This window comes from Sarcophilus harrisii, chromosome 1, assembly GCF_902635505.1.
Source record: "Sarcophilus harrisii chromosome 1, mSarHar1.11, whole genome shotgun sequence".
Taxonomy (NCBI): domain Eukaryota; kingdom Metazoa; phylum Chordata; class Mammalia; order Dasyuromorphia; family Dasyuridae; genus Sarcophilus; species Sarcophilus harrisii.
The window spans coordinates 56,542,553-56,557,163 of record NC_045426.1 but is presented as its reverse complement, the minus strand read 5'-3'; the positions used below and the strand labels follow the sequence as shown (position 1 = coordinate 56,557,163).

The 14,611-nt window shown below is 42.8% G+C and overlaps 1 protein-coding gene across 1 annotated transcript in view; it reads right to left on the bottom strand.

Annotated features, from left to right (window-relative positions):
• The window catches only part of CHST13 (carbohydrate sulfotransferase 13), a 60,905-nt gene extending 46,799 nt beyond the window's left edge, over window positions 1-14,106 (bottom strand). The window contains exon 1 of the mRNA XM_031955988.1: window positions 13,783-14,106. Within this exon, the coding sequence (XP_031811848.1) occupies window positions 13,783-13,876 (94 nt within the window). The 5' untranslated portion in view covers window positions 13,877-14,106. The remainder of the gene's footprint in view (window positions 1-13,782) is intronic.
• Between the last annotated feature and the right edge of the window lie 505 nt (window positions 14,107-14,611).

Below are 14,611 nucleotides of genomic sequence, written 5' to 3'. Positions count from 1 at the left end.
ATATTAAGTTGTAAATAACAGATTTGCAATTTCATGTGCAATCATCTTTTTTTAAAAAAATCTACTATATTATGGAAATGATTGTTTTATTCCATAAAATGAAGATAAAATAAATAATTTTTTTAAAGTTAGGAAAGACTTTCTGTAGAATTTAAAGGAAAGGGTTTAAAGGAAGCCAGGAAAGTCAGAAGTGGGACCAGAGGAAGGGAGACAGCATGCCAGGTATAGGGATTGGCTAAAGGAAAATGCCCAGAGACTAAAAATAGGATGTTTAATCCATGGACCAGCCAAGAATCCAGTGTCATTGGATTGGAGAATATGTGTTGGGGAGTAAGAAGATAGAAAGGTAGGTAAGGGCTATCTTTATAATTTAGTACATAGTATAATTTAGTAACCAGAGTATTTTGTAGACTATTTTGTTGTAACATTCTGGGATAATCTGAGTTCTAACCCCAATTCTGTCACTAATACCCATTCTGGGTCTTATCTTCCCCATATTGAAAAATGCAGACTTCCTTGTAGAGGTAATAGAAAACCACTGAAGTTTATAAGAGAGAGAGAGAGAGAGAGAGAGAGAGAGAGAGAGAGTTACACCGAGGGAGCGAAGGAAGAAGAAGAAGAAGAAGAAGAAGAAGAAGAAGAAGAAGAAGAAGAAGAAGAAGAAGAAGAAGAAGAAGAAGAAGAAGAAAGAGGAGGAGGAGAAGGAAGAAAAGAAGAGAAGAGAGAATGACAGAGACAGAGAGACAGAAAAAGAGAGAGATAGAGAAAAGAGAGAGAGAAGAGAGAGAATGATACAGAGACAGAAAAATAGAGACAAAGGGAGAGAAGAGAGAGACAGAGAGATAGAGACAGAAATAGTGGCAAAGACAGATTGTGACAGAGACAGAGAAAGACAGAGAGACAGAGAGACACACAGACAGAGATGCAGAGACAGAGACAGAGAGATAGACAGACATCATTGGATCTGCAGTTTAAGAAAATCACTTTAGTGGTTGAATAGAGGATAGATTAGTGGACAGCGATCATCTAATACCATTCCTCCATTTCAGCACTGAGGAAACTAGGGCCCAGAGAGAAATGACTTCTTGTGGTTGCAAGTGTCCCTGGTAATAAAGTGAGAAGCAGAGGCCGGTTCTCCTGCCTGAGTCTGGTGCTTTCCCCTCCTGTCCAGGGCTGGTGGTTGGGTCAGAATGGAGGACCCACTGAATTCCACTCCTTTTAATGTGTTACTGACCCACCTACTGCTTTCTCTTCCAATCTGATTCTATTCATTGTTCCACATTCCTTTTGGGCCTCTGGGGAACAGCAGCCCTCACTATTCCTGCAGCCCTCCCCAGACACAGAATGCTTTTTTTCCTGTTTTCTTACCAGGGTCCCATGGGCCAAAGCCCGCTTCCTTTCACCTTTGGAGCAAGGACAGACTCAGTTAGTCCATATCCGAGGCTCATGGAGCTGTAAGGGAAGAGGCTCCAATTCAACCCCCTCATTTCACAAAGAAAGGAAAGGACCGAGTGTTTCTGCCTGCCTGGGCCTTGAAGCAGCAGCAGCAGGTCTCTTGGCAAAGCCAGGCCCTTGTCCCTTTAACCCTGGCCTGGGCCAGGCTGGAAGGAGTGAAACTGAAGCTCTTGGGACCCACAGGGACCCATTCTTTGGCAGGATCACAAAGCTCGAATCAGTAGGTTTACAAACATTTATTAAGTGACTACTGTAAGTAAGGCAATGTGCTTGCTATTTTCTAAGGAAGTTATAAAGAAGGCTAGTTCAGTTAAACATATGTTCTTCTGTTTAAGAAGCTTTCAGGCTAATAATGAATATAAGATACAGACCCAATGATAGACCCACAGAAAAAAGAGATAAGGACCATGAGAGAGATGCAAGGTGGACATGAAAGGCTTTGGAGGAAAATGGTTACACATGTGATAAGCATTTATTAATCACCTATTGTATGCTAGCTACTGTGTTTGGTGCTGGGAGTTTACAAAGACAAAAATGAAAACAAATAAAAGGGAGCTTACATTCCAGAGATTATAACTAAATGGAAAGTATTTTAGAGGCCATTAAGTCCAATTTCCTCATTTTAAAAATGATGAAAATGAGACAAACAGAGGTTGTTATTTGCCCAAATCTCAACACTGAAATTAGCCTAGATGTTATTATCCAGTTTCAGTTATATCTGATTCTTCACAAACCCATTTGGACCTTTTTTTGGTAGACACCAGAGTGGTTTTCCATTTCCTTTTCTAGCCCATTTTACAGATAGAGAAATGGAAGTAAATAGAGTTAAATGAGTTGCCCAGGGTCACACAGCTAGTAAGTGTCTCAGGCCACATTTGAATTCAGCTCTGATGCTCTATGGATCTGGCTGCCCTAGCTGACTCAGAGCTCAGAGACCAACCAATCTGACTCCCTCTTTTTACAGATGAGAAAACCACAGCCAAGAAAAGGAAAGTGAGTCACCCAGATAAATAGTAATAAGTAATAAGTTTTTAATGATTTTGCCCAAAATTGTAATAAGACTCAAACTAGACTTTAGATTAAGGTTTTTTTCACTGACCAAAGGAACTGTCTCCCTTTAGAAATGCAAATATCCTGGTCCCCTAACCCTTAGAAGGAAGTCTCATTTGAAACCCAAGTGATTGGTTTGCAAGGATTAGCAAATAGCCAGTTTAGAGCATGAGAGGGACACAGGATAGATGCCTGGGATTGGGGGGGGAGGGACACACTGAAGTTCCCAAAGGAAGGGACACGTGCCAAAGAGGGAGGAAAAAGTCATTGATATGAGCCAAAGACAAACCTTGCCAAGAAAAATTGTGAATTTTTTCCCAGGGCTGGTCCCCACCATGTCACTCAAAAATCTTTCTGTCTGCCTCCTTTGGGACACGTGCAGGAGGCTGCCAATCCTTCACAAGTAACAGAGACTTGCTTTAGTCCAGGGATCTGAACCTTCTTAGTGTCAAGGACCCCTTGGGCTATCATCTATTGAAGTCTATGGATTCAAAATACCATTTTAAAATGCATAAAATAATACAAATGACAAAGGAAACCAATCATATTGAAATATTATTATCAAATCACTTTAAAAAAACAACCAACCAAAACAACTGGACAACAATAAACCAAAACACTAAGTTCACTACAGATCCTAGGCTAAGAACTCCGATTCTAGAAAATAACTCAATCCCTTACCAGATCCCAGTGGGCCTTGTGGACCAGATCTGCACAATTGTAATGATCTACATGGAGCACTAATTTTGTTGTCTGACATTAATTTTAATGTAATTTATGCACCATTTCTGATGTAACTACACATTCCTCACTAAGATCCCAATTGGGTCTGTTTCTTTCTATTTTCTAGGGGGAATTTCTTTACAGGGCAAGAGACTGGCAGGAGAAATTGAAAGGGGGATGGATTTCTACTCGGAAGGGTAAACTCTTCCAATACTTGAAAAATCTTAATTTACACTTACAAAGAACAAGAAAGCAGGGTGTGATTAAGTCTATAGCTTGAAGCGGTAGGAATATGGCGGAAATCACCCAGATCTGCAATCACCAGGCTTTGTGTGTGCTCCAGTGTGGGTCATTTAATGACTATTTCACTTTTCAAAAAATGAAGATGACCTCCCTCCCATCCCCAGAAGGAAGTAGTATTTTTTAACCCCAGAGGTCACTTTGCAAGGATTAGTTATGGGACACTGGAGAAATTACTTCAACTTTCTGGCACTTAATTTCCCAATCTGTAAAATAGGGTGTTGGGGCAGGAAGGAGGTAGAAGCTGTGCATAAATGAATGTAGGGTCAGCCTTTGAGTCAGAAAAACATGGGTTCGAGTTTAATCTCTAGTCACATAATGCCTCCATGCTCCAAACAACTCTATGATACAGTTACAGAGAAACTATGAAATTATCAGGATGTTTCCGCACTAGGAGTTCCCCTTACTAATCCCAAGCCAATCCCCAAAAAGGGAATGATATTTGTCCTACCTGCTTCACAGGGGTTTGCAAAACACAAAGCATTACATAAATGTGACTTCCTGATACTAAAAACAAAAATTAAAAATCCAAAACTCTATTTCAGTCAAATACTCCTCCTCGTGGGCCTCACTGTGGTATAAAAGTGGCTATAAGTTCTTGGAGGCTATGTAGAAATTTTAGAACCAAGCTGAAAAAGTGTCAAGTGTAGACTCAGCAATGAATCCACATGTTGGCCACAGGATGGCTACAGGGTGATCAGTTTTGGGTTACATTATCTCTTGAAAGCCCTTTTACTCGGCTGGAGTAGATGGGGGAGGAAGAACTGTGATCTAAACTGATGGACCACTCACATTCTCACAAATCACAGTTCCTTAAGCCCTGGGAAAAAGCGTTTAAAAAATCCCAACACATTCTGAAATTTTTCATTAAACTTCCTAAGTGCCTGCTATTTTATTTCATTTTGGGGGTTCTAGTGCCTAATACAATATTTTGTAGTGTTTTTTTTTTGTCTATATCTGAAATTTCATTGGGGAAGAGAGCTCTTTCCCTTCCCTCCATTCCCACATTCATGAGCAGCCCTTGTGACTGAATATCCAGTGATATTTAATATATGTTCATGAAATTGAGTCACCATCTTCTATTCTCTTTCATGTTTTCCATGTGGAATATTCATGATATTTGGGACAATTTTAAAGCTAGGTTTTTCAGTGACTTGGTGGGGGACAAAAAAAGGAGTAATGGAGAAGATATTTGTATATACTTTTCTATCCCCACCAAGAGGTAAGATGCTATAATAGAGAGAAGACTGGATGTGCAGTTAAAAGAGTTAGCTTTTAATCCTTAATAGTTTAATTACTATTGTGTGACCTTCCTGGATAAAACACATATGTATGTCTTAGGTTATTTTTCTGTAAAATTAAGGGAGCTGGCTGAGAGGTAGAAGAGTGAGGTGGAAAAAACACTGAGTTTGGAGTCAGAGAATCAGGGTTCAAATTCTGCCATCATAACTTAGTAACTATCTCAGGCAAACTCTGCACCAAAGCTTCTTTAGTTGTAAAATAAATGGGTTGAATTAAATGATCTCTATTATCTTATAATAGTATATAATCTTATATAACAGTATATAGATTGTATCTATGAGAGTAGAAAGCATATAGAGAGTATCTATGAGAGTGGAAGTAGAGAGTATCTATGGGAGTAGAAACTATATAGTTAGTATCTATGAGAGTAGAAAAATATAGATAGTATGTATGATAGTGGAAGTAGATAGTATCTATGAAAGTAGAAAGTTTCATCATCTGTAATATGAGGGTCTTGACTAGGGGGCCTCTAACGGTTTTTCAACTCTAAATTTATGATCCCAAATCCAATATGGCACCATGATGGAGCTGCAGAAACACTGGAATTGGGGATGAGGAGACTTATTTGCAACCTATTTCTACTCACATGACCTGAACAAATCACTTCAATTCTTGGGGGCTCCTTTGTAAAATGAGGGGTTTCTGAAAATTTTTCCTAGTCAGCAAAAGTTTCCATGATGCCTTCCTAATCCAGGAACATCCAAATTGAGCAATTCTCCTACTTTTTCATCTGTCTTCAGGTCCCTAAGCTAGATGCGCTGTCTCTCTGGTCATGCAAGCTATAAAAGAGGGCATATTAATGTTACAACATGGAAATAATAATAAATGCCAATAGCCGAGACTTATATGGCACTTAAAGGATTGTAAATAGCTTCATATATATGAATATATAGTTATGTATATATCTATGAACATATGTATATGTTAATGTATATTAACTTATGTACATTACATAATGTATATATGTAGAAATATATTTCTAAATGCATTTATGTACAAATATATTAATGAATATGTTTTATATGTATATATACACATACATATTTGTGTCTCAACTGAATATTCTTGGCTCTGAGTCCCTTTTAGCACATCATCACTCCTTGCTGGGGCTTGACTTTCCCTGCTGTAAAATTCATGGGGTAGACTAGATCAAAGCTTCTTAAATTTTTTCTACTCATGACCTCTTTCCAGCTGAGAAATTTTTATGTTATTCCAGGTACATTGGTAGATAAAATAGGTATACAAACCAAATACCTACTGATAATAAATCATAATTTCACCATCCTTACATTCAGTAATAAGACCCCGTATGGGATCACGAACCCACCTCTGATCCATCTTTGACCTCATCTGTAAGATGAGGGAATTAAACTATCTACCTCTGTTCTCCCTTTCAGCTCTCAATCTTAAGGTGTAGAAATGTTCTTCTCCATATTTGGGGTTTGCATGGTCTCTAAGCTTCTTCTGTTCTCTGGTCCAGGGTCCAGGGAAGGAGACTGGTTTCTCCTTTCCCAAAGTCACCTTGCTCCTATCTCCCCTCTCTATTCCACAAATTTCCCAGGGCCTGTCCAGCCTAGCACATCACTAATTTTGCCACAGCAAGCACTGATTTTACAAATAGGACAGAAAAGGTTTAACACCTTTGGCCCAGATATTCAAGTTTTTCCTCCATCCAGGGAGTTCTTCGGAAATGTGTCATGCTCAGCCCTGCCATGTCACGTCTGCTCATCCCTCACACCTGAGTCACTATGGGAATGTCATCTCTGTAAGCTGAACTTGCACACAATAGGAGTTCTGTGTGAGGACTTGCCTAAAGCTCCTGAGGCTACCAAAAGACATTGGAGATTGCTTTCATTTTTCTTTTAGAAGGAATCCTTTAAGTCATTCACAGCAAAATTATGTGTGTTTCTCTGAGGAGCAATGCTTCCATGAAAGTCCTTCATTAATACCTTAGTACAATGCTCAGCTGCTGCAGCTGAACACAAGCCCTAACACGTCTGAGAAGCTGGAAAGGCTTCAACATGGCTCCAGCAATGGGCCCTGTCTGCTTTCTGGCTGGGGTCAACCCTGGCTAAATGGAGAAAGGGATGTCACCAAAAGGATGTATGCTAGCTAATGAATTATTTTAGAGTTGGAAAGGTTCTTGGTGGCCAGGAAATCCAACCTATACACACACATGTATGTATGTGTGCACACGAATATATATGTGTGTGTGCACGAACCTGTATTGTGTACATAACCATATGAAGATATAGTTATATCTACATACAATTATACAGACATAAACATACATACATGTAATGTAAATATACACACACGTTGTTTCTCCCAATAGAATATAAGCTCCTTGAGGACATTTTTTACCTTGTTTCCCTAGTACCTAGCATAGTGTCTGGCACATAGTAGGGACCTAATAAACGTTTGCTGATTGATTCATAGAATATCCCTGAGGTCATCTACCTTCTGTTTGGAAAACTTCAATGAGAGGGGACACATGTTGACTAATTCCACTTAGGAATAGCTCTAATTATCTGGAAGATTTCCCTGATGCTAAGTTTAAATTTGCTTTTTTTTTATGCTCTTTATTCTTGGTTCTGCTCTTTGGGACCAAATACAACACGCCTCATCCCTCATTCATAGTCTTTTGGATCCTTGAAGATAGCCCTCCTATCCCACCTGAACTTTCTTTTATGCATGCTGAACATTCCCACTTCTTTCATCTAATCCTCAAACAGCACAGACTCCATGCTTTTCTAAACTCTGGTCCCCTTGTTCTGGACTCCTCTATAATGTGGTGCCCAGAACTGAACACTGTGCTCCAGAGGCTCTCTGACCTTGCTCACATTGCCCCTCCTCCCACATATCTTTGCATTGTAGTCACTACATGTCGACTTGGTTTGGAGAGAATCATGTCAAGATCTTCATAAGATTTCTCCAGTTCCCTGTCCTTTAATACATTCTAGTGTATAATAAGCAACAATGATTTTCCCTGGGAGGTCTGTTTGCTTATGCTAATAATATTATTGTCCCCTGTCCCTCAATAATGTTTGACTTGCTTCAGCTGCTGTGGGGACAGAGCCAGAGTGGGGAGAAAGAGGCAGGAGCTATTAAGGACCACATCCTTTTTAGACCATAAACTGAATTTTGTCATTGGTTAAATTGATTAAATGTAGTATTCTTGTCTAATTACCAGTAAATTGACATACTACTGGAAGAAATCAAGCATTTCAATATTAACATTCTTCCTCTAAATGAAACCAGAAGGTCCATGGAAGTCTAAATGACTTCATAGGTTTTCCTTGGAGAAGTATTGGAGCTGTTCTCATGGACCCAAAGGGAAGCATCATTTCAAGGCATCTCACCTTATAGTTAGTGCCCAAAAGCAGGATTAAAAAGGCCACCAGGAAGATAACTTTAGGTTATATATGCACCAATGAAAAGGTACAGAATTCCTGTGAAGGATTTAACATAATCCTTCCATCCAAGTCAATGCATACAAGTATATTTGGTAACTACAAAGCAAAAGAGAAAGGAGATACAGGCTGGGAAATATGGCTCTGGATTAAGACCTAAAAGAAGTCAAATGCTTAAAGATTGAAAAGTCTCACAATCTATTGAGATAAGTCTATGTCCATATCTGTGTCCATGTCCATCTCTATCTCCTTAACAGCTTAAGACTATTGAAATACTATGTATCTCATGAACACTACCTCTAAGAAAAGAACTGGAAGGTTTATATGTAGCAAGTACTCAAGGATATTGTACATAAATCAAATTGTAAAAGTCGGAGATTCTGACTTTCGATGAGCCAGGTTCAAGTCAAATTAAAACAACAAGCATTTGTTAAGTGCCTACTATGTGTCAGGCACTGTGCTAAGTGCCAGGCAATCAAAGAATGACCGGGGACAATCCCTGCTTTCAAGGAACCTGGTCTAATGAGGACAACAACATGCAAACCATTACGTACAAACAAAAGTTTATGCAGGATAAACTGAAGATAATCAGAATGGAGGTACTAACTTTAAGAGAGACTGGGAAAGGCTCAAGTAAAGAAAGGCAAGGTTTTTAGCTCAGACTTGAAAGAAGTTGGGGAAGTTAGGAGATGAAATAAGGAAGGAGAATATTCCAGACATGAGGAGTAGCAAGAGAAAATGTCCCAAGTCAGGTGATGGAGTATCATATATGAAGTCCCCTAAGGCACTAATCTAGACACAAGGCGCTCTTAGCTATGCCAATTTCTTATGTTTCTACTCTCTTTCTGATCTTGAAATTGGCCCTGATTTTCTTACTTAAAAACATAAAACACTAGAGTTAGGAGGAACCTTATTGATCAGCCAATCCAATCATCTCAATTTACAAAAGAGGAAGACACAGCCAAATCTAGAAAAGTAGATTGGCTCCAATACCAAGGATCCAAAAGTAGAAAATGACTGGTCTAAGATCACTACTACTACTACTACTACTACTACTACTACTACTACTACTACTATTACCAATAGCAGAGCTGGACTTCATATCCAATGCTCTTCTCAAGTTACTCTGTTCCTTCCTGTGCTCTCACAGTGCTTAGCTCGGGACTGTCTGTGTGGAGAAAAGGATAATGATAACTGGCCCTCAGTTATGTGCTGACTAACTCCGAAGGGTCCCTCAGGAATCACTAGCTGTTTGTGTGGGACATAAGCAAATTGGACCAAATGTTCTGAGTCATGTGTCAAGAAAAGTGGAGGTCAGGCTGGTGAGGACAGGGGATACATGTAAGCACCTTCACATCCCCACATCCCCACCCTCACCCCCACCCACATGAAGAAAGTTTGGAATAGTGAGGGCTACATAGACAATCTGTCTCCCCTCCACATTGGACAAGATCCAGCCCGTGGCCCATGTCCAGTCTATGTGGATGAGTCTGTTGTACTAAAGAATACTCCGCTCATTCATTAACTCTTGGACCCAACTGCTAAAACAGAAGGGATGACAGGTGAAATTGGGCTTCTTGGAAACCAGACTAAAAATGTCCCTGGCTCAACCTGAAGCTCCAGACACACTTTCTGTAGTCTCTTTGGTGGTGACTGATCTCTGTCCTCTGGGGATAATCTGTCTTTTGGAAACAGCCTCCAGTCATTCAGACCCGAGTCTGGTCACCGACAGAAAGATATGAATTAGGGAATACCCTTTTGGGTCAATAATGAGGTTTGGCTATTAATAAACTGTTTTTCTTCTTTGTCCTCGTAGCCCATTCTCAAAAGAAGAGTTTCAGCAATGACAAGAACAATCAATTATTCAGCAAGCATTTATTAAGTACCTACTATATTCCTGGCACAAAGGTCCAAAGATTGAAACAATCCCGAATTTCAAGTGTTTCCGTTCTATCAAGATAGATATCATTTACATTTAATAATAACATTTATATAGTGCTTACTATGTGCCAGGCATTGTGCTAAGCAATTTATAATTGTTACCTCTTTTGATCTTCATAACAACCCTGGGAGGGTTTGTACCCCTTTTACAGATGAGGAAGCAGAAACGAATAGGACTTAAGTGTGCACAGGGTCACAGTTGATCTTTTAGGAGGGAACTGAACTCAGATCTTTCTGACTTCAGATCTAAAATGCTATCCACTGTGCCACATAGCTGCATACATGATGTACATAATATACAAAATAAATTTAAATACAAAGTAGTCTGGGGTGGGGAAAGTGCCAGCACTTGGTAGGGAGGGATCAGGAAAAGCTTCTTGTAGAAGGTGATAATTGAATTTCTTCTTGAAGGAAACAAGGGATCATTTGAAACAGAGATATTCCATTCCAGGCCATTCCAGGCAAGAAGAACAGTCAAAGCAAAGACATGGAGTTGAGAGATGGAAGATCATGTGTGAGGAGCAGAAAGAAGGGCCGATTGGGCAAGATTGTAGAATTTGGTCAGAGGAGCAATGGAAAATAAAGCTGGAAAGATAGGATGGATCCAAGTCGTGAAAGATTGAAAAAACGAAAATGACGTGTATTTGTCCTTAAGGTAATAGGGAATCACAGGAGGTTTCTGAATGAGAGAGTACCATGGTCACACATATATTAAAGGGAATGACTGTTTGATTAAGTGTAGCTTTCCAATTCCTAAGGGGAACACCATCATTTCACACCAGTCTTGTCAAAAGGACCATAGGCAAAATTATCCCTATTTTTTAGACGAGGAAATTGAAACTCAGAGAGGTTAACTGGTGTTCCAGAGTGATGCAATTAATAGCCATTACTTGACTGACTCTTTTGTAAGTCAGTGCTCTATCTCCTCTCTCTTCACAAAGACTCTCATCAAATAACCATAGGGTTGAGAGATAAAACATCTGAAATCATCCATTTCTCGACATAGAGATGAGGAAATAAATGGACAGATTATCAAAGGGATCAAATGAGATGATATATGTAAAACATTTGGCAAGCCTAAAGCATAACATCAGCATTAGCTCTTGTTCCCAAGTAACTCTTTCAAAGTCATGCAACGATCAGTAGAGACAACCCTCACCCAACACGGACCAGAATCTGTCCATCCAGACACCAATGCTCCAAAGTAGGGCAATGTGGTAGAAAGGAACTAGTGACCGATCAGACATCAGGGAGATTGTTTCTAGTGGCAAGACCAGAGCTCTTTTCCCAATATCACACTGCCCAGAGGAGGTTCCCGCAGGCTCCCACATTCTAGAGCTGTTAGAGACTGTCCCACACAAGATGCTGGGAAAGGGGAAGAGTCACTTTTCCTTTCATACAAGACAAGAAATGATTCAGCCCTAAGTGTCTTACCCTACAACCAATCCAGCCTTAAATGGAAGAATAGGCAGGAAAACACATGGGACAAAACATCCCCACCAAGGGGAATGTGAAAAACCCACTTTGCTCCTGCAATAACAGGATTCCTCCTCCTCTTGGAATCTGTTTTTTCTTGAAGACTCAGCTCCGGTACTTCTGCATGCTACTTTTTTCAGCTCCTCCCCACCCCCAACTGCCAAGGCCTTCCCCCTTTCCCCTCCTCCTCCCTTGCATCTTCTCTCTAACTTTTCCTATACCTAGAAAGTTATTTTTATCTCTCTCAACCTCTTTGGTCTTTGTGTCTCCAGCAACTAACATGCTACCTGGCACATGGTTCTGGTTTTGTTGAGTGCCATCCAACTCTCAATGACCCCATTTTTTTTAAAGAAGTATAAGCAGGTTTGAATGGTAACCTAAAGGCTTTTTTCTTACATAAGACTAACATGAAAATAATGGATGAAATGAGTAAAACCAGTTATTCCTTTCTTAAACAAAGGAGTTGAGGAATAAAGACTGGACTATTATCTTAATGTTATAGGGAGTTCCCAGATGAGGAAGCTCCCTCTCCCAACACATGTATAATCTCAAGAGAGTTGTTTATTATATCCCTGAGAATTTAAGTAACTTGTTGGGGTTTTCCTGGCAAAGATATTGGAGTGGTTGGCCATTTCCTTCTTCAGTTCATTTTCAGATGAGGAAATTGAAGCAAATAAGGTCAAGTGATTTGCACAAGGTCACATAGCTAGTAATAGAGACCAGTTTTGAATTCAGGGAGGTCTTTCTGACTCCAAGCAGGACACTCTATTCACTTGGACACCTAGCAGCTCCTGGCACATAGGAATTTAAAAAGTAAGTGCTTGCTTAATTATGACTTTGTACAGACCACTTGTCCTCATCTGTAGGATGGAGGGGTTGGCTTAGAGGGCCTCCAAGGTCCTTGTCATCTCTAAATTCTCTGAACTCAAGCCAAGCTCATATTCCCTTCCTTCCCCCAAGATTTCCCTCCCTGGACTACTCCCTCATGCGTCAAAGTTAGAAAACTGCCTTGTAATCATGGAATCTAGCAGAGGCTACAAAGGACCCCAAGATGTAATTTAGTTCAACCCACTAATTTTATTAAGGCAAAAATGTCTCGTCTAGTTATGTGCAAAGTTCAAATCTACTAACTCCTAAAAGCACCCTCTCCAGTACTCTGCTCCTTCTGGTCGTATTTCACAGCTTTGTTTCACAGCCATTGCTCTGAACACAATCAACATGGCCAGTGCTGAGAGCTCCTTGGATCCAAAAGTCTACTAAAATAAAATTTTAGCCTGGAGAATGAAAGACCTTTTGACCAATAATAACCTAAGTTCGGAAACCCACGAGATCGAGGCTCAATTCTTTTTCTCCACCCCAGTCAGCCGGGCGCCCCCAAAGCCATCATTTGACCAGAGTAAGGATTCTACTTGGGGCTGCAGTTGCAGCACCGGGTCGAGACGGGAGCCGACTATCCAGTCACTGACTTCCAACTTTCCAGCCTCTCCTCGATGTCCCTGGGATCCTCTCAGGATGCGTAAAGAATTGTTGCAACCGCAGCGCACCGGCACTGGCTGGCACTACCCCGCTCCCTCCCGCGTTTCAAAGCCCTGGGCTCGTCTACAGACAATCCAACTGGATAGTGAAATGTTTTCGGACTCACAATTCAGCTCTTTCTACTAAACTAAGTTAGTTCCGTGGCACCTTCTCTCTGGAAAGAAGGCTGGCGGATCTGGAGCGGGGAGGTGGGGAACAAGGGGCTAAGAAGGGGGGTGGACAGAAGAGGGAGAATGTGCCCGAGGCGGTGGACCGGCGCACCCAGGCTCTGCCTGCGCCAAAGCCCGGGTGTCCCGTCCCATTTCCAGATTCGAAGTCGGGGGCTGTCCCGCTGCGGGGGCAACTCGGCACGAGCGAATGGATTAGTCCCACGCGGGGTAGCCTCGGCACCGAGTGGCCCTGAGGCCGGGGCCCCCGGGACAGGGCTGCCAGTTCCGGAGCGGGAGGCGGGGAGGGTGTCACACGTTAGCGGCACCGGGACTGGTCTCAGGGCGCTTCCCTGTGTCCCGCGGGACTGGTCCGGGGACTGGGGCCGGGGGTAACCCTGCCGTCCCCTTCCCGCTGGAACCCGTTCGCTTTCACTCACCCGGGCCGGGGCCGCTCTGGAAGTAGAAAATGACCAGGAGCAGGGAGCCCAGACATGTGGCCAGCACCATCCGTGGCACCCTGCTTTTCCTCATTCTGGCTCCCCAGACTAAGCCCCTCCAGGCGAGGTTCGCCGGCCGCGGCTGCTGCCCCAGCCCGGCACAGCCCGACCGCTTCTTGCTCTCCGGCGCAGCCGCCGCCGCCGCCGCCGCCGCCGCCGCTGCCCCCCGGGCAGGAGCCGCCGAGCGCAGCCCGAGAGCCCAGCTCCCGGCTCCGGCGCCACTGCTGCCCCTGCTCGGCACCTTCCCCGGCCCAGCCCGTACCAAGCCGCCCTCCCTGGAAAGGGGTGCGCTATAATAGCCACCCCGGGGGCGGAGCTGCGGGAGGCTGGGCGGAGCCGCCCGAGCTCCCGGATTCCTTCCCCGCACCCCCTTGCGCCCCAGCCGTCTGCGCCCTGAGGCGGAGGGTCGGCGGGGCGGAGCCAGAATTTTCTCCCCGCCCCTATTCCTCTCCCCCCCCCACCCACCTCCATCTGAGTGGAGCGGTCCTGCCCGGGGACATTTGCTTAGTTTGCTTTGGGGTTACCGGGGTGCAAGGGAAGTGCAAACCTGGCAGTGATCCCCGGAGCGTGGCAGAGCTGCACAGGCACTTAGAATATTGGGGCACCGCGTGGCTGAAGGGAGCCCCACCCGGACGGCTAGCGGCTTATCGGGGTCACCTTTCCTGCCTGCTCTGGCCCCGGGATGGCTCCTGTGCGGCTCAGTCTTGTCCTCGCTTTTGGAGAGAGATAGATACTCGCCTGGGTCACCTCTCACCAGCCCCAGCCCAGA